The following is a 23,443-nucleotide window of genomic DNA, read 5'->3' on the forward strand; positions in this document are numbered from 1 at the left end:
TGCACACCTTTAATCCCAGCACTCGGGAGGCAGAGGCAGGCGGATCTCTGTGAGTTCGAGGCTGGGCTGGACCAACAGCCTCCAAAACAATACAGAGAAACCCTGTCTCGTAAAAACAAAAACAAAAACAAACAAACAAACAAACAAAAAACCCCCATGCCAATGAAATGGGAAAGAAGCAGAAAAGCAGAAACGAATGTTTTTCAAGATAAATGGAACAAGAACGATTTGATACTAACACTTAGAGGAAGAAAACTTGAAGCAGTTTCAATAAGTTAGTATATTTTCTAAAGGCAAAGCTTTCAAGGCTTTGGGGAAATAAGATGGTTTCATTTACACATTCACACTAGTGAATGTTCCTTGAGGCAATCTGGTAATTTGTGCACATGGGCATTAAGAAGTGTCCATACCTTTTTATATTTATCCTGGGGAAATGCTCATAATCATAAACACAAATTCAGCTACAAGGATGTGAACTACGGCAAGGTATAGATTACAATTACCTTAATGCTAGAGAAGCAATATGAAAGTCATTATAAGCAGAAGAACAAAGTCAGATTCAGATCCTAGGTCTGCCACTTACCAGTTATGTCACTTGGGGGAAATGGTTATACTTATACTTGCTCAAATTCCTCAATTATAAGGTTCTTATAAAGTGTCTAAAGACTAAATGAATTTAAACAAAGTATCCCCTAAATAACTAAGATATAACTACTGCTCTATAAATGTTAGACACTATTACTAATAGTCGGTAATAGGGACATATTATTCACCAACAAAAGTATATTGTGAATAAGTACATAATAAATAGAGCCATATTTTGATAAAAGTTATTAGTAAGCTACAAAGAAAAGTCACAGAGCAGGAACTGGGCCTGTAGTCCACTGGGAAAGCACTTGCCTAGCACGCTCAGCTTCAATCCCTATCACAGCAGGAAAACATACTAAATTGTAACAAAACTCATAACAACATACCACAGGTCCATTATCAGCAGAGACTACGGTCTAGGGGATCTACCAAAACATGAGCAGTGGCTAAGTCTGGAAAGTATCATGGTCTTTCCATTTCCCTATAGTGTTCCCATTTTCTACACAGAACATTTATTATTCATCATAATAAAAATAGTACACATAAAAAGTCAATAAAGTTTAAAATCAAACAATACAGTCTTTTAGGAAATGTCAAATTAAATACCCATTCTAAATTGTTTGGCAAACCTCTTCTTTAAGTGCACACCATGTGTAGAAGGTTTTTTCTGGTTTTAGTAACTAGAATATCAAGAGGTCTGCCAGGTACCAATCAAATAAATAACAATAATAAACCATCTTAAATATGGTATCCTGAAATACAAATAAACTTACTTACATGAAGGCTATTTATTTACTTGTAAATGTACACTACAGATTTTCTTTGGTCTGGAAATTAGTGATCATTTTGAAGGTATTAAATTTACTTCTCCCAATTATTACACACACACACACACACAGACACACACACACCATACACCTATTTTCTGCCTTAACTTTCTCCACAATACTTGGCGAATTCTAAATTCGAGACATGTTACTGTCTTTCCTCTCTTTTTCTGAATGTAAATGCCACTATGGCAGGACAAGGTTATATATTTTGTTCATTGGTTATATAATCATTACACTGGACATTTCTTGCAAGAAATCATGCATTATTTATGAAATGATGGAGTGAAAGAATGAATTCCATGTTATGAATTATGAGTAACTTCTGTTGTCTTTAACTTTCAGAGAGAGAAGACAGTAGCTGGGAATGAAGAAAGGAAAGCTGATACACAATATGGAGAAAGACAAAGATGAAGAACAGTTACACTGGTGAAGAGACTTAAGAGAGAGCTGAAAGCCAAGGTCCTGGAGAGTACTGTCAGAAAAGTCTTGCGGTTACCCGAATCCAATCCAATGTCTCTTTACATCTCAACCATGCAAGTTATTCAGTTCTTGGAACTCCAGAGTAGCCCCATAGGAACCAGGATGTTGGAAAGGGGAAGTAGTAACTCCAAGACATAATTACTGGAATGAATGAGGAGAGGGCAAGGAAAACTCCAGAACAGGTTGTCTCTGCAGCAAGACAAAAATCAGCTTATACACATTTCACTAAAAATTTAGCCGTGGAAAACCTAAACAGCTCTAGTGAGAAGGTTTCTCTTCTACCACTTGGGTTTTCAGCTCTTAATGAAAATGGGCTAGAGAAGCAATACTACTTTGCATTCCTATTTGACCCTCACCACTCTTGGCCAATATGATGGTTATTACTGAGGGTCTACAACTCCCTAGGAGATAAGTTTCTGGCCGTGGTGTGAAGGATTATCTAGACTAGGTTAAGGAGGTGGGAGCCCCCGCCCCGAATGTGGACTGCTACTCCATGGGCTGGGGTCCTGCCCAGCATACAAAGGAGAAAGCCAGCAGAGCACAGGCATTCATCACTCTCTCTCTCTCTCTCTCTGCTTCCTGACTGCAGATGCAGTGGCATCTGTCTCATTCTCCTGCTGTGATGGACTGCACCCTAAAAACCATGTATCCAAATAAACTTTTCCTTCCTCAAATTACTTCTTGTCATGACAACAAGAGAAGCAACTAACAGAAAATGTCACTAATCTTTGAAGGGATTACTTATAATCCCTAAAGATTATTTCACAGATTTCTAAAAAGCATGTCACCAAATGTTACATAAGTTATAAGATTTATTAACTCGACCTACCTGGTACTTATATTAAAGCAGTCACTTGACAAATGCCACCAAAGCATATTAGATGGAAGATGGAGAGAGGGGGACAGAGACTCCAAACAGCAGAAGAAAATAGCAAGGCAGAGCCTGCTCCTGTCCTAAAGACCAGTGTGAACCTCGCAGGTGCCTTAACTGACTGATCTCTCACTTGTCACTATTCTCTCTCAACACCAGCCTCTTCCTGGTCAAATCCACACTGCTGAGGAGACTTTAATCACCTGAAGTCAAAGACTCTGAACTGATGATACAGAGCAGAAGAAACTAAGGAACTAAAGGGGCAGAGTCTTAAGACTGAAATGAAGGTCAGATCTTGTAATCTATTTTCAGCCTTCTCATATGGTTCATTTTGATGTTGATTAGAAATTGAGTACCAAAAGAAACAGCTAATTTCTTTTGTAGTCATTAAGATAAATCAAAAACCAGAGAGAAACAGAGACACCGGGAAAAAGAAAGACTAATTAGCTTGAAATTTCTCATTGAAGTAAGTTGAAATGGTAAAAGGTGACATTTATTGGGTACTTATGTTAAACACGGTCACTAGGCACTTTATATTAGATATAAGACTATGATATGGGTACTATCATTATCCCTGTTTTATAGATGAAAAGACAGAAATTAAAGAATTAAAAAAAAACTTGCTTAAGGTCATACAAACTATTTGGAGCTGGAGCTGGGGTAGGAGGTCTAACTAAAGAGCCTCTACTTTTAGCCAATATAGTTATAAGTGTATGTGAAACTTTTATTAAGCCAGACTTTTTCTCAAATGAATATGCATTCACAGTGAAAAGGATTCAGAAAACATAAAGCAAATGGTTAAATACAGCAAGTTAAATGTCTACCATCTGGTAGTAGACCCCTAAGTGTCTGCTATAATCACAGCTGAATAGCTTTGTATGGCAAATAACAAAGTTATTCAGTGTCTTGGTATGACTGTGAAGTCAACATTTTAATAGAATCTCTCAAAACACTGCAAATGAAATATGTTACACTCTTAGAGTTATGAAAATATATTATTTTTCAGGCTATTCACTGTCCTATTTCTGCTCGGTTCCCTCCCTTCCACCCCCATTTCCTCTCTGCCTCACATCCTTTAAATTCAGTTCAGTTCCTCTTTCTCAAGAATACCTACATGCACACTTTACCCAAGAGAACTCTAGCATGTCTGTGTGCAGCAGCCGCAGGATAGTAGAAACTTACAAAAAAGAGCCGAGAAGCGGAAACACGCTCTAATGTATGTTTAGTTTTAGATCTATGCAACTGCAGAAGTAGTTGAAATATTCTTGTTTTCTTATTTCACAGTTGGAATCTTCTTTAACAACTGGCATACCCCAAAAGTCTTCCCTTGTTTAGCCTTTCTTTTACTTTCTTGCAAAATAGCTTTTCCTAAAATTTTCCATAAGTATGGCATTTGTTAAGATTAAAAAAGAAAAAGCCCCAACAGGTTGTTAGACAACAAATCTATCACATCTTAGCAAGATAATTATCATATCCTGAATAATATATAGAGCCCAATGTAAAAGTCTTACAAATGAACATGTAAAACTTCTGCGCTGGGTGTGAAGGTGCACATGGGACACCAGCAGTGCGCAGAATGCGGCAGGGTAAGTTCGAGGCCTGTCGTTATTTATAACGAGACTCTGGCTGTGTAGACCGGGGCTCCAGACGCAGCTCCATGGTGAAGCACTCTTCCGTTCTCCCAGGAAAGCCTGCAAACCCCAGTCCTGGCAGCCCCTTCCAGGAGCTGACAAACACAGCTCATCCTCTCCTAATGCCCACATACTTTTATTTTTTTAATCTGAACCTAGGTGTTATGGACAACAACACAGGTGCTGAAGTTAAAAGAATTCTAACCTGAAATGGGACACTCATACTTATTAACTCTGAGGACTAGAGCAGTTAAAACTCTAATTTAACATTTCACTTATCTATCTGATGGGAGGACATTAATTACTTGCAAGGCCTTCATACACTTTAAATAGTTATATAAACACTAAGCAGAGGCTCTAATACCAGTAAGTGTCCTATAAATGCCCACCAGGGGAGACACACTGTAATGCTAAAGGAAGTTTAGCTGATGGTGAACCTTTCGCATCCTTTTATTAAAATGATGGAACCCTGTGAAACTGTATTAAAGATCATTTAAAACTAAAAATCCTGAACTGCATGTACCCTGGCGGCAGGGAGCATGCTCAGAATGTATGGGACAGTCGGTTCAGTCCTAACACAGGTGCACACACACACACACCTTTTAAAAGTTCTAAGATTATATAGGAAATTGTCTATGTTGTAATAAGAAACACAATTTAACTACAGGATAAAATGACAAAGAAAATCTTGAAAGCTTCTAAGTTTAATGGGCACATACTATTCTATTTTTGTAAAAACACATTTGTTTTTTAGGCACAAATCTAATCTGGATTTCAGCATTGAGATGTGTTGAGCAATGGTAACTTTCTATTCAATAATTCAGCATCGGTCAAGTTTACACTAACCATTCGACCTTTCATTATAAAGGTGAACAAGGGGAGCTACTTAAATGCATCCAATGTTTAAAACACGCAGATTTTTCAACTGTACATCCATATTACATCAAACAGCAGTAACACACATTTTTTTCTGCATCCTTAAAAAAGAAAATGGAAATATTTTCACTTTGCTTGCTTACTTCCGAGGCAATCATAGGGACAGTCCCTAACCTAAAGGTAGCACATCAGTTTCTACTGTTTGATAACTGAATTTTGCTGGCCTCCCATCAATTCGTACAAAGGCTGTAGGCAATGTTTCTGGATTGTTTTTAGGTTTTACCAGCGATTGACAATATAGCAAACCTTCTGAGGGAACTTAGCAATTTATCAGAGGCTTAAGCAGCTTGGCCTCCAGTCTGTGCTACCTAAATTAAGCTAACGACACAAAATTTCAAGTGACAACTTGCCTCCCCCGAGTAAGCAGTGAACACTCATGAAACGGACAAAAGGGCATGTAGCGGAGCATTAATTCCTGTGCTAACTTCAATTCCTATTATGAAGTAGTTGGCTGTATCCAAAATGCTCCTATTCATTACGAGTCCAAGTTTCAAATGAACATATTGGCACCGGCAGCCGCTGAACAACACAGCCCAAGATCAATACATGCAAACAGCGTCTATCTGCAGAATGAAAGCCACCTGCCCTAGCAGCCTCAGTTTACCCAGCCACTATGCACTAGCAGGCGTCTTTTTCTCCCTTCCTTAAATAAGCAATGAACTTTACCACGGCTACGGAGGTTCCCTCTCGCTGTGCTTCCTAGACGCCCTGGGAGTGCATAATGCGGATCAGAAGTCAACGCCTCACATTTCCCAACTTTAGCTGTTAAAACGCGAGCCGTGGACGCCAGGCACCCGCCCACTGTCCTCTCGTGACTCGGGCTACTTTGACGCACCGGGATGCGGTTCACCTGACCCTCTGCACCAACGCCGATCAAGAAGAGGAAAACAGTAAATCAGGAAACTAAGCCAAAATAAAACGGGTCTCCAAGGCAACGCGCACCCAAGTGCCCCTGAGGGAAGCCGGGGACCGCGTCGCCCCCCAGCAATAGGCGGCGGCCGTTACCTGCCAAGCGAGGCCGTGGCGAGGGGCCCCGGTGCCCCGGCCTCCGAGAGGAGCGGCCCGCCGGCCCCGCGGCGGGGGCAGGAACCCGGGGCCCGAGGTTTCCGCCCGGTGCGGCCGAGCGCGGCCCTGGGCCTAGGGCGGGGGCCGCACGCGCTTCCGAGGACGAGCCCGGGCGCTCCGCGGCGCGCGGCCCCCTCGGCGCGGCCCGTGCGTGGAGCCCCGGGCCGGCGGCGCCCGCACCTGCCCCGCGCCCCGCGGCAGCGCTGACGGGAGGCTTCACCCACCTGGCGCCTCGCGCACGTCACCGCGCGAGCGACCCCGCGCGCTCCTCGGCCACCCGCGCACGGGCGCGGCCAGGCGCCGGGGGAGACCCTGCTGTGCGGCCGCCGCCGCCGCCGCCGGGTCAGTCGTCAGGTCGGCCGCAGCGAACCTGTTGCGCAGCCTGTCACGGCCGCTGGGCTCCGCCGGCGCCGCCTCAGCCCCACAACAACATGGCGGCCGCGGCCTCCGCAGGAAGCCGGGGGGCGGGGAGGCAAGCGACGGGCGGGCAGTGACGGCCCGCCCGCCCGCTCGCCCGGCAGCCCGGCCGCGGGGCACCGACTCCCCACCGTGGGGGAACGCGACACTGCGAGGCGTGCCTCCTTACCTCGGGAGCTGGGGAGCCCTGGACCGCGAGGGCGTGGGCCGAAGCGCTTCTCTTCCCGCGACGTCCCGAAGCCCCGGAGCTGACAGCCCTTCCAGGAGCCACTGGGACCCACCTGGCTCCTCCTCTTCGAGGTGACATGTGGAGGCTGGGTGGGACGTTTCCTGCCAAACCGGACCCCAAGGTTTTTGGAAAGGGCCGGGGGATGTCCAGGACATCTCTGGGGGACCACACCTGGAGCTTGCTCTCTCTCGCTCTGGAACCTTCTTATTCGCTGAAGGTCTCTTCGTTGATGTGGGAAACTAGAGGTGCGAAGGAGTTGCCTCCACCTTTGAGGCAGACCCTTCTCAGGGACTCCCCTAAAGGAATTAACCACACCTGAGAACACACACACACACACACACACACACACACACACACACACACACACACACACACGTCCAACAAGGAGCATCTTTGACCCTGTCCTCATGCAAGAGCACGCTCCTCACAAGAAGACTGCCCCAATTTCTTCCGGCAGAAGCTAGAGACATTCTTGCCCATATGATAGGAGAAACCCACATTCAGAATTTCTATCACCCCTTTGTATTATGTGGACCCCTCACAAAGACCAGACTTGTCACCATTCCATGTCTAGGGCTGGCCGTTTGACAAAGACAACACTCGCTCAACCAAAAGACTTTCTTTAGATTAGGGTGAAGAAGTGATGGGTCCTAATGAGCAAAATGGAAGTGTCTAAGACTCAGGATTTCATTTGAGGGGACTGTGCTGAGATACAAAACGCATAGCTTGAACTGTTACATGTCTGGAATCCCTGCACTCAAGAGGCTGAGTCGGAAGGATCATGAGTTTGAGGCCAGTCTAGGCTACATATAAACTGTATCAAAAATCCAACAAATAAATTTTGAAGCATTCATATCCCTGTGATTTCTGTTGACGTGTGAGAGATCTGTGCAGATAGATGCCCTCGGGCTTCATTTTTTACCTGTTGGGGCAGATGAAGGAATCAAGTCTGACCTGAATGAGATGACTACCATGCTTAGGCCTGACTGAACTGGACAGCCAACTCTTAGGAGGAATTTAGCAGACATTGGTGGTGCTAAACAGGCTTTTCTTGCTCTCGAAGTGTTTTTCTTAACTCTTCGATTAGGACTTCACCAAAACCTGGCAGACAGGTCCTGAGCTCTGATGACACAGAGACACCTGACTCTGTGGTATCAGTTTAGGAGGTCCCTCACTTCCTGGGGACCAGTTAATAAGGCTTCTCCCTCTATAAACAAGCTGCTTGGGTTAAGAAAAGCACCCTTAAGCACCTGTTACTGTTTCCAAACCTCCCTAGCCATGCCCACATCCAAAACAATACTGCAGAGAGCTGTCCTTCGAGGTAAAACTGATTTTATTTATTCCTAATGGGCAGATACTTAGTACACACCTCCCCCATCACTGATTAGTGTCACTTGTGTTTTGATGTTCTGGACCTGGTAATATTGACCTTCTCTTCTTTCTGTTGAAGAAGCTGCCAAATCCTTGAAGGGGAGGAGGACAGGAAAGGGGGGAACATTTAAAATTCCCCCTAAAAGAGAGCTGGGCGTTGGTGGTGCATGCCTTTAATCCCAGCACTTGGGAGGCAGAGGCAGGCAGATCTCTGTGAGTTCGAGGCCAGCCTCGTCTACAGAGCGAGTTCCAGAACAGCCTCCAAGACAATACAGAGAAACCCTGTCTCGAAAAACCAAAAAAAAAAAAAATTCCCCCTAGAAGAAACTACAAAGTTAACAGTCTCTGGGGTGAATTGAGGTCCTACATGCTTGCCTGCAGGTTTAAATTCAGAACTTTAGACCAATCTGTCTATCCTGTCACAACAGAGTGTGAGGACTTCCAGTAACCGTGCTTCTCTCATCCATGCATGTGTGACTCTGGAAAAAATCAATGCTGTCAAACATTTAGAGGTTAGGTACAAGTGATGAGGGAAGCAAATTGCTGAGGGGTTCTCAGATCCCTAGGCAGGCCTTGCTAGCAGCGGTTCTGTTCAGCAAGCTAAAGAATGGAACTTGGGAGGGAAACACAGAAGCCTTCCAAGAAATGTTCTTACTGCTTCTAGCTTTTTCTTTCTCCACTCATACAGAAAAACAGACGTCCTTTCCTTTTGAGGGTTGCAACACCAGCAACACCCTTCTTCACTCCTTGTGTCTTCTTTTGCCAAATTCCAGGACACTCAGTGTTCACCAAGAATGTCAGCACCTGAGGTACTCAGTCAGGCCGCGGGGTCCACCCAGAGCTCCCATCGCCCTTAGTCTTCAGGCACTCATGACTCAGGTAGGTGATGTATGCACCCTCCCAGATCACGGGCACGTCTCACACCTGTAAATTCCCTCAGAATCTCCCAAACCTGTCTTTTGCTCACCTCTAACTTGGACTGGAGACCAAATAGCAAGTCCTCCCTAAGTCAGAGGCATTCTTGTCACTTCTATAAAAGATGGCAATTACCATAGAGGGGAAAAGTTAAAGCAGGCAGGGAGAAGACTACGCCTATCACATTTGTTTATCCCCTTCTGCCAGAACCTCAGATAGGTTCTTAAGCCTGTATCCATGCTCCTGCCAGCCACATAGATCCTCTCAGTTTCCCCTTTTGTAGTTTTCAAAGGTTCCATTCTCCAGCCAAAATCCCACTCAGTCTATTCTCAAAACAAGTCTGTAATGCTGAGAACAGGCTAGAATAGGCAGGAGTACAAAGTCCTGATTTCAACCATCCATAAGATGAATGTTATCACATAGGAATCCCATGAGAAACTCGTCTTTTTTTTTCCTTTTTGGTTTTATGAGACAGAGTTTCTCTGTATTGTTTTGGAGGCTGTTGGTGCAGCCCTGGCCTCAAACTCACAGAGATCCGCCTGCCTCTGCCTCCCGAGTGCTGGGATTAAAGGTGTGCGCCACCACCGCCCGGCTGAGAAACTTGTCTTTTACATAAGACATTTACCACTAATAGACTGCCTATGGCAATGCTATAAACTTAGTCTTAAACAAATAATTTATAAAGAAAGTAAGAGGCTATGGCCAGCAGAAACCATCCTGATTTACCCAGACATTCGTTACTTTTGGTGTTCTTCATTCTTTCCTGAGGACCAGAGTTTCTGTTTAATTCCCTTTAAATAACTCCCTTGAGTGTTTAAAGCTAGAGTGCAGTTCTGTTGGCCACTAGTTCTCACATTTTATGTAAAAACTTACACGTTACTTGCTTTCACATTTGAATGTAAATTTACATTCAGTGGATGTAAAATACTGAGCTAGGACCAGAGAGATGGCTCAGTGGATAAAGGCCCCTGCTACCATGCCTGATGACTTGAGTTTGCTCCCTGGGCCCAACAGATAGAAGGGCGAAATCGACTTCCACAAGCCTTCCTCTAACTTCTACCCATGTGCTGTGACATGTGCATACCCACGTATAATAAGCACATGCAAAATAAAATACGAAAATTCTGGGTTTCATGTTTTACTTGTTTTCTTTCAATATTTAATGTTATTTTTCCATTCTCTTCTAGTTTCATAGTTTCTCTTGAGAAGTGAGCTGTTGGTCAGATATGTCTGTTACAATTATATGTCATTTTTCTTCACTGCTTTCAAGACAAGCATTGTGCCATTGCTTTCAGCAATTTGACTATGATGGACTTTTCTGTTTTTCATCTTCATGAATCTCATGTCTGCAAATACGTTTTTCATTGAAATTTTTAAAATACCATCCATCATTCCTTCAAAACCTTTTCTGCTCCACTCTCCTCCTTCTGACATATACATATCTGTTTGATGTCCCCTGGAGTTCCTGTTAGGTTTACCCCACAGTGTAGCAGTGTTCCACTGTGGAACACCAAAGCCCCGGCTCTACCCTCCCCTACATACAGGACGTGTGGAGCTGGAAGTACTGGGAAATGCTCTTTTTAAAGTTGTGCTTCCTTGACCTTGTTTAGTAAGAGCTTGTTTGTGTCTACTGTCAGCCAGGGCATCTATTCTAGTATCTTACTAGAAAAAAATGGAAAATCATAATTTCCCACTCCTATATTCTTATTTTCTTTCTCTGTTTTCTGAGAAATAGGTGAAAATTGAAGTTTTCCCTTTCTCCATTTCTTTTTCTTCTCAAAACTTAGAATGAACTACTGAAAACAGTGATTAATGCCTGGAGACCTAAAATCAAGTCAATTCAGGAAACCAATTTGAGGTTGCCCTAGTATTTTATCATTAGGATCATATACTGATGAAAAGTAGGTCAGCGTAGGGGTTCAAGGCCCAAGGAAAGGTCTAGGCCTTCATATGATATGTCTTTGTCAAAGTCGCTAATTGACTCGTTTTCTTTCACAATATTAAAATTATTCCATATTTTTAAATTTTAACTTTATTTTGTGTGTATTGGTGTGAAGGTATCAGATCTGGAGCTGGACAGTTGTAAGCTACCTTGGAGGTTCTGGGAATTGAACCTGTGTCCCCTGAAGAGCAGCCAGGGTTCTTAACCTCTGAGCCATCTCTCCATCCCCTCACAAAGTTAAAATTATTAAGAGCCTCACATGTTCTTAGTTCAGAATCATGGTCAGTAGGACAAACTGGTCCTAGGGTTTTCTTCTCTACTCGTCAACCTTACAAGCCCTTTTCCAGAGTGTGGTGCAGAGTAGAAACAGAAGGAAATAGAAGTGGCTTGGGGAAAGAGGTGGGAAGGGAACTCTAGCATGGGAGGGAGGGAAGGGTAGTACCACTTTCAGGCCACTGGTGTCCTATATAATTTGACACTCTGGCTTGAGGCTGGATGGCACTGGGAAGGCAGTGCCAGGCAAGCTGGGGAGGGAAGTCAGCCCAGACTAGATTCTGTGCCAGCACTGCAGGGTGGAGCCAAAGGCCTGCTTCCTAAGGCCTGAAAGCCCTGAACAGGATGTGCTCATTCATAACTGAAGTACCAGGGCCTTCCAGTCTGGCAGGTGTAGCTCAGCGAATGGGAATCCAGTCTGCATTCAAGAGTGCTTCCTGTCTGGCATGTATCCCCAGCTGTCTGCTTATGTCATTGTTGCTGTCTGCAGACAAACCAGATACAGTTCACCTCTTGTAATAATCTAGCTAATAACACAGTCTTTTGCAGTAGACAGAGAAGTTTTTTTTTACCTTTTTATTTTTTTACATTTTTGTGGTGCTGAAAATGGAACCCAGGGTCTTATATATATCAAACATGTGTTGTGTCACATGTTTTATACTCTTAGCTCCTAATTCAAAAAATTTTCTTAGTTCTTGCAACAAACTTAAAAATTGAATTTCTGTTTGCCTTGATTGACATGAAAAGAGGAGAAGTTAAAAAAATCAGGGTTCACCTTCTGCTTGGGGATTTTCTCATGTCTAGTTTTGATTCTCTTTTGTTCCTTTACCAGGGAAAGGCATAAGCCTTGCTCTTGCAGAAGAGCAGCAAGTTTGCTCTAAAGCACACAGGGGATCAAGTCCTTTGGCACTGCTTAACCCAGAGTGGCCAATGTTTGTTTGCGGTGTTAGCATTTTTTTTCTCAAAATAAGACAGTGTCTTAAAATGAATCTTAAGGAAGATAATTGCTGTAGCATACCTGGGAAGTTGAAGCAGAAGGCTCACAAGGAGGAGAGGAAGTGAGGGAGCGGTGGTGGGCAGGCACAGAGTAGCCCTGACACTAATGCCATAGCAGGGGAAACCACAGGCAAATGTGAGGGTGCATTTTGATAGTTTGAAAAATGATATGTCTTTAGACTTGTCCTGTCTTGACTTCACTTATGCAAACAAAATCCAGGCTATGAAATCACAGCCTGAAGTAAAATCAGCGCTGAGAATTTGGTCAACATCCTCACCTCATCTGGGAGGAGCGGCTGGCTCAGGAGTTTTCTGCGTGGGACTCTGGTGGTGACTATGATGTGGGTGTTGGGTGGTGTGTCCAATTCACATTTCTTCCTTTTGTGTTGAATATATCCACTTGATAGGTCTTTTCTAGTCCTTAAAGTTTAGAGCTGCCTAATTCAGTAGACCAACAAAGGAAAAATGGAAGCAGAAGTGGGCTACTTGCAAAATGATTACCCTCAGAAGCCATTCCTCAGTGGGTGAGCTTTTGTTATTCACATGAATGGGAAGCATGAATGTCAAAGAAGCTCCATCATTTGGACAATCCATTCATCTATAAATACTGTAATCATAGTCTGATACAATTTTGTTTTTAGCTCTTTTTCTTTTTTTAGTTTTAGGAGAATATGTTTCATACTTATTTTCAATAAAGGCATTTCTGCTTTTCTTTTTTTTTTCCTTAAAACACATTACTGAATCGTTTTCTTCTATAGTGTATTTTCAGTATTCTTACAGAATTGTATACTATCTTACTGTCTATTGAATGGAATACCATAATTCACTTCTTAATCTCTTATTAGCAGCTGATTCTAACTTTTCATTATAAATAATAAGCACTTCATTTCTAAATATGCAGCTTATAAACATTCCACAGTATAACTATAACATGTCCCTTATTGTAGAGGCTTGGGCCCTAGTTCATGGGGCTTCTGCAAGGTGGAGCTGGACATAGTGGCCACCCATGTAATCCCAGTACTTTGGGAGGAATTACCACGGAGGCAGGAGAATTAGGAGTTCATTGGTTTTCAGGATTACGTGATGAGTTTGAGGCTAGTTGAAGCTAGCTATTATCTCTCTCTCAAAAAAAAAGAAAATAAATAAAAATCAGCCTAAAATGAAGTGGAAAGATGTTAGGTCAATGGGGGCATGCCCTCAGAGGGGATTTTGGGATCCCAATCTTATCCTGTCTTCCTTTGGTTCCCAGTCACCACCAGGTGAGCAGATCCCCCTTGTCACATGGTATTCTGGTGTTGCCACTAGGCCCTGGAACCTACACAACTATGAGCCAAAATAAACCTTTCCGTATGTGAAAAGCTGTCCTACTAAAACCCTTTACTTTATATATTACCTTAAAATTTAAGAATCAATGAATAAAGCCTGCCTCTTAAAGCTGGTTATTTCTGCTACCACAGAGATGGAAAGCTAATTACCATCTTTTGGTGCCCATTCTTAGAATTAATTTTCAAAACCATAATCATGGGATGAAAATAGTTATTGTTTCTATAAAGATATATTAATCTACCATAGCAATATTGGAAGATACCACTTCCACTGTGCCATCCTCAATATTTCATCTGCATTTAAACTTTTTCCTATTTGAAATTATTTTAAAATTCCACTGATGATAAGCCTTTAGTAATAAGTTTGTTCAATGAGCCATTCAAATACTCTGTAGGCATTTTGTATGGATCAAATGGGACAGGTATTCTGGCACTCGGGAACCACAGAATACTGAGTGTTACACAGCTCAGATGGAAAGGTATCCTGGAGCTTGGGAGTCAAGGACTACCACAGGTCACAGTAAGCATAGCAGCTTACAGCCCAGCCTCAGGGCTTCCCAGTGTATCGGCTCAGCTCCAGCAAGAGAGGGTCTTCCAGCTGGGGATGTTTGCCCAGTGTAGCAGTTTTGCTCCAGCAAGAGAAGGTTTCCCGGGAGAGTGGAATGTAGCAACTCCTTTCTACCAGGGGAAGGTTTCCCCTACAGAAGTGTTACAACCTTTTTTGCTCTGCTTTGCCTAGGGTACGTCTCTGCTCCACTGCAAAAGAAGATCTTCACCCAAAGCTCATCGAAGGGGTTTGTTAGGAGGGAAGAATCCAGAGAGAGTGGCTGCCCTCTGCCACAGCGGCTGAGGACAGACGGGTAGCATGAACAGCCAAAAGCTGAACAGACACAGGGTTTATATAGGGTTTCCAGGGTGGGGATTGGTTAGATTTTAATCTCCTGCTCAGGGATTGGCTAGTTTGCTTCACAGGGTTAGGGTCAGATTTGGCTCTGGTTTCAGGGCCAAAGTATGTTTCTTTCTCTGGTCCTTTTTAGTCTTTTGGCTCTAGGGTGCATTTCTTTTCACTGGCTCTGATTCCAGGGACAAAGTGTGTTTCTTTGGCACTGGTTTCAGGGTCAGGGTACATTTCTTTGTTCTGGCTGCAGGGTCAAAATGTGTTTCTTTGGCTGACCCCCTTTCCCCACATACTCTCTCTGCTCTGATCTGAGTGTTGTAATCCTTCAAAATTTGGGTGCTGAACTCGTAAGCCCCTAGGTGATAGTCTTAGGAGGTGAGGTTTTTGAGATAATTAAAATAATCTAACCACAAATGAGATTAGTGCCTTTATACAAATATCTCGGGAAAGATCTTGTGATGACTCAGCTGGACCATAGTACCTGTGTACCAGAAAGATCTTGGGATGACTCAGCTGGACCATAGTACCTGTGTACCAGAGAGTGAGTCCTCACCTGTTGTGTGACAAAACATTTTCTGGGGAGAAGCAACACACATGTGTACTCACCCTAGATAGGAAACACACGACAAACCAAAGTAAAGATACCACCACAGTCCAATTTGGTGAACCATGAGTTTTATTGGGGTTACTTCCAGAAATACAGTGAGCTTAGAAATGACTCAAAGACAGCTGCGTCATCAAGACACACACCAGCCCACCATCAAGACAGCTCACAAAGCTGGGACCCTGAAACACACTGTGACAGCTCAATGGATTGGAAAGTGTCCTCCCCAGTTGTCTCAGTTGGTCTAAACCTCTTCCTGGCAGCTCTGTTGATTTCTGCTTCTTTCAGGGTTACTGCTACAGCTATCAGAGTCTCCTTTGTAGTATGACTTTCCTGTGTCTTTTCTGCAGCTTAGCTCTGCGCAGTCTGAGAGGGACTGTCAAAGTTCATTGGGTTTTGTAGTTGTTTTGTTTTTCGAGGAGGTTGTGAATATGATTGGTTTCAGGAACTTCCTGAAGCTCTTTTGAGTTTACCTTCCTATTTAAGGAGCTTTCCTGCAAGATAGAATGTTTTAATCTCAGAGGAAACTGTTACACAAAATCACCATGTACTAGATCTGCAAGCACCTTGATCTTGGACTTTCCAACCCTGAACTGAGAAATTCCTGTGCTCTTTACACTAATTAGTTTGTGGTATTTCACTATGGCAACCCAAGACAAATTAAAGCACTATCCACCTATATTTATTGTATTTCTTATTTAAATATTTATTAGTATAATTTATTATGTATATATGTGTACCTGCATATGTATGCAAGTGTCCACAGAAGCCATAGGTATTGGATGCCCCTGGAGCTGGTATTACTGGCAGTTGTGAACCGTTAAATGTGGGTGCTGGGAATCAAATTCAGGTCTGCTGGAAGACAGCATGTACTCTTAACCACTAAGCCATCTCTCCATCACTTTATTATAATATTTCTATTTCATCAATTCACATGAATTCTTTATATTTTATACTCAAGGAAGGATTGTTTTATTTTACTTTTAAATTAATTTATTCATTTATTTGTTTGTACTGGGGGGTCACTGAGGCCAGAAGAAGGCATTTAGATACCCTGGAGTTACATGCAGTTGTAAACCACCTGACATGGGTGATGGGAGCTGAGCTCCAGTCCTTTGGAAGAGCAGAATAGGCTCTTAACTACTGAACCAGCTCTTCAGCCTCCAGAAGGTGTTTTTAAAAATCACCATATAGAGCCGGAGAAGTGGCTCAGGGGTTAAGAGAACTAGCTGCTCTTCCAGAGGTCCTAAGTTCAATTCCCAGCAGCCACATGATGGCTCACAGCTATCTGTAATGAGATCCTGTGCCTTCTTCTGGTGTGTGGGTATACATGCAGACAAAACACTGTGTACATAATAAATAATTTTTTAAAAAATCATCATGAAGTGCTTGTCTATTACTGTCTTTCAATTTACAGATTATTTTATTATCTTCTTACAAGAAACATGGATTATTTTCTTTTAGAATCCATTTTTCATCTAAAATAATTTAATTGGTAATAGCCTTTTATGTTCTGGCAATATGTTCAATGAAGAGGCTATGGCAATAATCACAATAGTATGGGTCCCGAATCCATTAGGTCTTTAGTAAATGTCACTAAACACTGAAAAAACAATAAGCATTGTGACAAAAGATAATTTTATCTATAGTTCAGCAATGTTAATAGTTGACTGGTGGACCTAAGTAAGTTTCTAAGAGTTTCTTATCTGATCCAAATAATACTTAGGGTTTTGTTGTTGTTGTTGTTTTAACAAGTTCTATTTCCTTTTTCTTTTTTTTTTTAATTATGAAGCTGTTGGCCTTGCTTGTTTCTTACTGGCTAGATCTGACTTAAGTAATTACCCCATAATTGTTAATCTAAGTATGTCTCTTACCGGAGAAGTTTCTGGACTTCCTACCCCATGGCGTTACATCTCGACTCTCGTGTTTCTCCTTCCCAGAGTCCTCCTAGACTCCTAGTCCCACCTATCTTGGTTCCCTATTGGCCAACAGTGCTTTATTGACAAATACACAGGACTTTTCCCATCATCTCCTCTTTTCTGTCTAAACAAAAAGAAAGGTCTTAACTTTAACATTGTCAAATTATATATAACAGAACAGTTATCAAGTAAGAAATATTTTGTCTATCAACATTTAGCAAGATTTAAAGAAAATATCCATCTCATCCTTGTGAGTCCAAAGTTACATATGTAGCTTATCTTTTATCATAACTAAGGAAAACTATAACTATCTGTCTTCAACTCCATCAAAGACCACAGAAGGATAATATATAAACACTAGAACTGACAGAGACACTCGCTTCCTAGACAGTCACCCAAAGTTTTTCTGTAATGTAATGGGGCATCCATCTTCAGCCCATAGGCCACAGTCTGTCTGGAACACTTCTCAGCAAAGCAGGAAATTTTAAACTGTCCGTCTTCATTGGCAGTCTGTCAGTCATTTTTCTGTGTTCTTTAGAAAGTCTCGTAGACTCTTCCATGAATCAGGAACCCTGAAGGACTGTTTGAGTTCAGTAGTCACTTTCCTGTGGGTCCTGCATGTCCAGTTTATAGAGCAACAGTCAAAGAGTCCAGACAAGAGCAGTTTCTTGCCCAAATGGCTAATCTTGCCATGTCGAAAGCAAACTCGATAATGAGTTTCTTTGATGCCCATCTCAGACATAATTGGTGCTGCCAGGAGCAGACATTTCTCATTGTCAAGAAAAACCCTAAACCATCTTAAATGCCATTTTCTGAAGGTCTTTGAAACGTTTGAAGACTGTCTATCTCAAATATATCTCTGTATATCTAGAAAACCCAACTAACCTAACTATAAGTTCTGACTATTATAAGTAACTATCTATAGTCTGTATTTAATTATGTATTATGTTTTAAAAGAACAGTATAAGCACAATACTTAATCAAGAGGAGAAATATACGCATCACAAAATTGACCTTGAATTTGTATCAATAAATGAAAAACCATACCCATACCATAATTCCCCTTTTTACCATAAAAAAAGATTGGCTGTGATCATTAGCCAATTATAAACAACCTCATTTAAATGAAAACAAAGATTTATAAACAAGATGGGAATTAGGACGTCGCTCATTCCAAACTGCTTCATGCTAGAAGGGGGTGCTGTTTATACCATGGGGATCATGACAAAACTCAGAAACCTGTATAAGTCCTTAGTTTCAGGGTCTGTAAGACTGCATCATCTTAGCTGTTTCAGTTGTTGGAACACTTGGTCCACTGCTTCCAGGGGTCTTGGTTCATCAAACCACAGAAGCCTGGAAGGAATCCTCAGATTTTCATTTTCTGTAGAAACATAAACAAAAACTCCTTTCCCAAGTAACATATCCTTATACTTAAATTTTGAAGTCAAGGCATTTTCAAAAGATATAAGTTGAATTAATTCAGCAGCATTTATAATCAAGTGTACTTTAACACCTGTTCCTTCCTGAGCAATCAAAAAACTGAAAAACACAATAGCATACAGTATCCAGACTCTCTGTGTATTTTCCATCTTTGCGTGGCTTATTTATTTATCTATTATTATTATTCTATTTCTTTTACTTTTATTTATTTTCCTCTGAGACAGGGTTTCTCTTTGGAAATCCGCCTGCCTCTGCCTCTGCCTCTGCATTAAATCCTACCGGCGTACGACACCACAGCCGGCTTCTCTATTTATTTACCACTATGTCGTTTCTTTTTGTATCTCAATCTTATGTATAGTTTTAAACACACTGTAAACATTTAGAGGTTTTTCTTCATCCAAGTCTGACTTTACTGTAAATCTTTATGTTTTTCTGGCCACGTGTCTTATCTGTTGAAACCGCGGCTGTTTAAACTGCCGTTTTTCCAAGATGGCTGGCGTAAGCGTGATTCCAGCTGCCGGCTTGGAGATGTAGTCACTGCCACTTCCAGCTGTGCTTACACACCTTTCAATTGTTAGTAGAGCCTCTTAAAAGAACCTTGCTGTTTTTTTGTTTTTTTTAATGCTGAGTCAGGAAGACTCGAAGACTCCCTTAAGTGAGTGACTTGAGTCTCTGCTTGTTGCTAGCAAAACAGAGCCCACTTGAGAAAAATGCTGCTACCAAAAAGCCCATGCTTTTCTCCGTTCTTTTGTTTCTAAAATTCCCTTAAATCTTTTGTCGTTCTACGTGGAAATTCATCATCCCACTCCTGATCACCATTATGTAAAGAGAAGCCTTCCTGCCAGCCTGATTCCAGAGCTGCATCAGTCCCAAATAAACACACAGGAGGCTATATTAATTATGAAGCTGTTGGCCTTGCTTGTTTCTTGCTGGCTAGCCCTGACTTAAGTAATTACCCCATAATTGTTAATCTAAGTATGTCTCTTACTGGAGAAGTTTCCGGGCTTCCTACCCCATGGCTTTACATCTCAACTCTCCACAAGGTCTATTTTCTGTAAACACCAATAATGTTACTCTGAGGCTGGGATTATAGATGTGCACCGCCACGCTTAGCTCAGTCATTATAAAAACATATCAATTTAAAATTTAATAGGATAAACTATGATTTTTCCATAAATGTCAGTAGGACCCTTTCTTAGTTAGGGTTTTTATTGGTATGATCAAACACCATAACCAAAAATCAAACTGGGGAGGAAGGGATTTATTACACTTCAGCATTGCTGTCCATCACTGAAGGAAATCAGGACAGGGACTCAAACAGGGCAGGTTCCTGGAGGCAGGAGCTGACACAGAAGCCATGGAGGAGTGCTGCTTACTGGCTTGCTTCCCCTGACTTGCTTAACTCCCCTTCTTATAGAACCCAGGACCAGCAGCCCAGGGATGGCACCACCTACCATGGGCCGGGCCTTTCCCTATTGATCACTAATTGAGAAAATGCCCTACAGCTGGATCTCATGGACGCATTTCCTCAGCTGAGGCTCCTTCCTCTCTGATGACTCTAGCTTGTGTCAAGTTGGCACAAAACCAGCCAGTACAGACCCATTGATCATATCCAGCACTGCTCTGTCCTCTGCTCTCCCTAGCACCGTCTCCAGTGCCTAGAAATGTTATACTTTCAGGTCACCTTAAATATTTTTAAATATTAGTGTGTGTGTGTGTGTGTGTGTGTGTGTGTGTGTGTGTGTGTGTGTGTGTGTAGGGAACAAGTTTGGAGGGTTGGTTCTCTTTTCCCATTGTGGGTTCTGGGGATCAAACTCAGGTTGTCAGGCTTGAACAACAAGTGCTTTTACCCACTGTGCAATTTTCAGTCCCAACTTTTATTTTTTTAGTTTCCACATATGACAAGAGAATGAGTGATAATTGTCGCTCTATGACTAGTTAATTTTGCTTAACATATGTCCTCCAGAGCTTTCCATCCATCTTGCTGTGCAGGACAGACTTTCCTTCTTTATGAACAGATAATTCTCCATTGTGTATGTACACTGCTCATTTTCTTGGTCTACTCATCCGCTGATGGGCATAGAGGCTGAGTGTGCATCTTAGGTGTTGTGACTAGAATGGGACGTGGATGCGGATTTTGTGCTCTGACTTCATCTCCTTTGTCCCTGCACCCAGAGGGGATAGCTGTTTCCTGTGGCATTTTCTTGAATTCAGTGTTCTATCCTAGAATAGGAGCAGTGGGATTGTTAGAAGATTTAAAGAGAAACACAAAATTCTACTTTCATACCAATAAACTCCGGTGAGACTTTTTGTAACTCCTTAGAGATTTACAGAAAGGTCCATGAACTTTGTGCCTTTCAAGTTTAGCCTTGCTTTTAATTTGATGTACTGTGCAATCTAAATTGATTTGGTTTTATAGGATAAGCCTTGGGGTGGAGACCAGGTTTTAACATGTACTTAACAGCTTCTACTGTACTTTCATTTCTTAGAAAATAATAATTAATGGTTAGGCATTGGGTGTTTGGCACAAAACCCTGACTCTAATTCTAAGTATAATTAACTTTAAGAGCTATTTTGGTATCTGTTGAAAGTGAGATGCAAAATGCTTTACAGCTTCATAGAAGGAGTCTGAAATCTATCCTGTGCTTGAGACACGCTGAAATATATAATATGGAAGTAGAACTGCCTGATGAACATGAACTCTATGGGGTTTTCATAGAAGAACAGTAGAAATTCTAGAATTAACCTCACAAAAGTCAGATTAAGTGTCTAGAGTCTCTAAGCACATAAAGTACCCATGTTTATAGTTTTAAAAAACAAAATCTAGGCTGGGTGGTGATGGTGCACGCCTTTAATCCCAGCATTTAGAAGGCAGAGGCAGGCACATCTCTGTGAATTTGAGACCAGCCTGGTCTACAGATTGAGTTCCAGGACAGCCTCCAAAGCCACAGAGAAACCCTGTCTCGAAGAACCAAAAAAAAAAGAAAAAAAAAAAAAGAAAAGAAAAAGAAAAATCTTGAAATACGTTAGATGTTAAAATGAGTATCAGTAAATCTAGTAAGTTCTGTAATGTTTGTTTCATAACTTTGCCTTATGACTATTTCAACACCAAGTTTGTGTTGAAATAAAACTGGTGCTGAATAACTTGCAAATAACTGTGTGTGTATATACACACACGTACAAACAGGCAAGATACAACTGCATTGAAGGTACACTTTGCTTTGCTATTGTCATAGGAGCATCTTGGATAGTCTGTACCATGTTCTTCAGAACTTAGAGTGTTGAGGAAAGTGTGGACTTCGGCTCAAAGAGGGAGGGGTAGAAAAGGTAGCAACAAGAGAAGCAAACCCGGCATCAGCTTTTCTGTGACCACAGAGAGAGACAGAGACAGACAGACAGACAGAGAGACAGACAGACAGAGAGACAGACAGACAGAGAGAGAGACAGAGAGAGAGAGAGAGCTGTGCTCAGTGTCTTCTGCCCTATAGGCTGGGGCTCAGTTTTGAAGCTGCGTATGAGTGTTTGCCCAAGTATGATACTCACCAAGTAAGAAGTTTCAGGTCTTGTGTGACATTCTTGACTTCTTTGACTCTGCCCTAGGCTTAATCATTTACCCACCTGGAGTTGACATGTCTTTTTCTAATTTCTGAAGATTACATCACTTGTCTAAATATGTGTTCTATGTGAGTGCATGAACAAGATGCCCTTTGAGAATGGAAGATGTTTTTGGCTTTTTCTGAGATATAACTTCATGTAGGCCACTATGTGATGAGTTTTTAGAGACAGGGTTTCTCAGTGTAACACTTCTGGCTGTCCTGGAACTCACTCTGTAGACCAGGCTGGTCTTGAACTCACAGAGATCCAGCCTCTAGTTGTGCTCCACTCCCACCCCTCCTATGAACATACTTCAAGACAGGGTCTTCCAATGTAGCTCAGGCTGTCCTGGAACGTCTCTGAAAACAAGGCTGGCTTCAGACTCACAGAGATCTGCCTGCCTCTGCCTCCATGTGCTAGGATTAAAGGCGTGCACCACCACCCAGCTCTGTATCCTTTCTTATATCTTATATTTAACAATGGGTAACTGTAAACAGTGTCCCTTGAGCCCCTCTGGAGGAGGGAGTCTTTGAAATCTTGATTTATAAACACAGTTGCTCAGAAGTTGCAGACTGGCGCCTGAAGTCAGGAGCATCTGATGGAGCAGAGCCTTGCCTGTGGAACCCGACACTGTTTCCAGGCATACCACCCAGAAATGAGTGGAGTCAGAGTCTGCTGCTGGCGGTTCCTGGAGAATCTACTGCAGAACTCATTGATTGGGGTGCGTGCAGGGGCACAGCTGTTTTGCACTGTGAGAATGCCGGTGGAGAAACTAAATTTGGTTTTGCCTATATCCTTACACCTTCCAGTCACTATCCTGGGAAGGGAAAGAAAGTCTCACTCTTTTTTTTTTGTTTGTTTGTTTGTTTTTGTTTTTGTTTTTTGAGACAAGGTTTCTCTGTGGTTGGAGGCTGTCCTGGACCTCACTCTGTAGACCAGGCTGGCCTGGAACTCACAGAGATCCGCCTGCCTCTGCCTCCCGAGTGCTGGGATTAAAGGTGTGCGCCACCAACGCCCGGCTGAAAGTCTCACTCTTGGCAAAGCCGTATATTTTACTCAGAGTCCTTTACACTTTTGGAGATACTGCCTGCCCTAGAATGGGTCCAGACTGAGCAGGCA

At 42.3% G+C, this 23,443-nt stretch overlaps 2 protein-coding genes across 5 annotated transcripts in view; one reads left to right on the forward strand and one right to left on the reverse strand.

The window, feature by feature from the left end:
• The window catches only part of Itsn2 (intersectin 2), a 102,427-nt gene extending 95,340 nt beyond the window's left edge, over window positions 1–7,087 (reverse strand). For 2 of the 4 annotated variants that reach the window (XM_040730889.1, XM_040730886.1), the window contains exon 1: window positions 6,626–6,710. The gene's annotated coding sequence lies outside the window, so the exon portion shown is untranslated. Of the gene's footprint in view, window positions 1–6,341; window positions 6,437–6,625; window positions 6,711–6,987 lie in introns of those variants that run through there. The other 2 variants (XM_040730887.1, XM_040730888.1) reach the window with 2 other exon arrangements.
• Window positions 4,323–23,443, forward strand: part of LOC121133870 (serine/arginine repetitive matrix protein 3-like) — a 69,224-nt gene continuing 50,103 nt past the window's right edge. The window contains exons 1-3 of the mRNA XM_040731027.1: window positions 4,323–4,355; window positions 6,478–7,118; window positions 9,192–9,297. Of these exons, the coding sequence (XP_040586961.1) occupies window positions 4,323–4,355; window positions 6,478–7,118; window positions 9,192–9,297 (780 nt within the window). The remainder of the gene's footprint in view (window positions 4,356–6,477; window positions 7,119–9,191; window positions 9,298–23,443) is intronic.

This window comes from Mesocricetus auratus, unplaced genomic scaffold, assembly GCF_017639785.1.
Source record: "Mesocricetus auratus isolate SY011 unplaced genomic scaffold, BCM_Maur_2.0 Super-Scaffold_100024, whole genome shotgun sequence".
Classification (NCBI taxonomy): domain Eukaryota; kingdom Metazoa; phylum Chordata; class Mammalia; order Rodentia; family Cricetidae; genus Mesocricetus; species Mesocricetus auratus.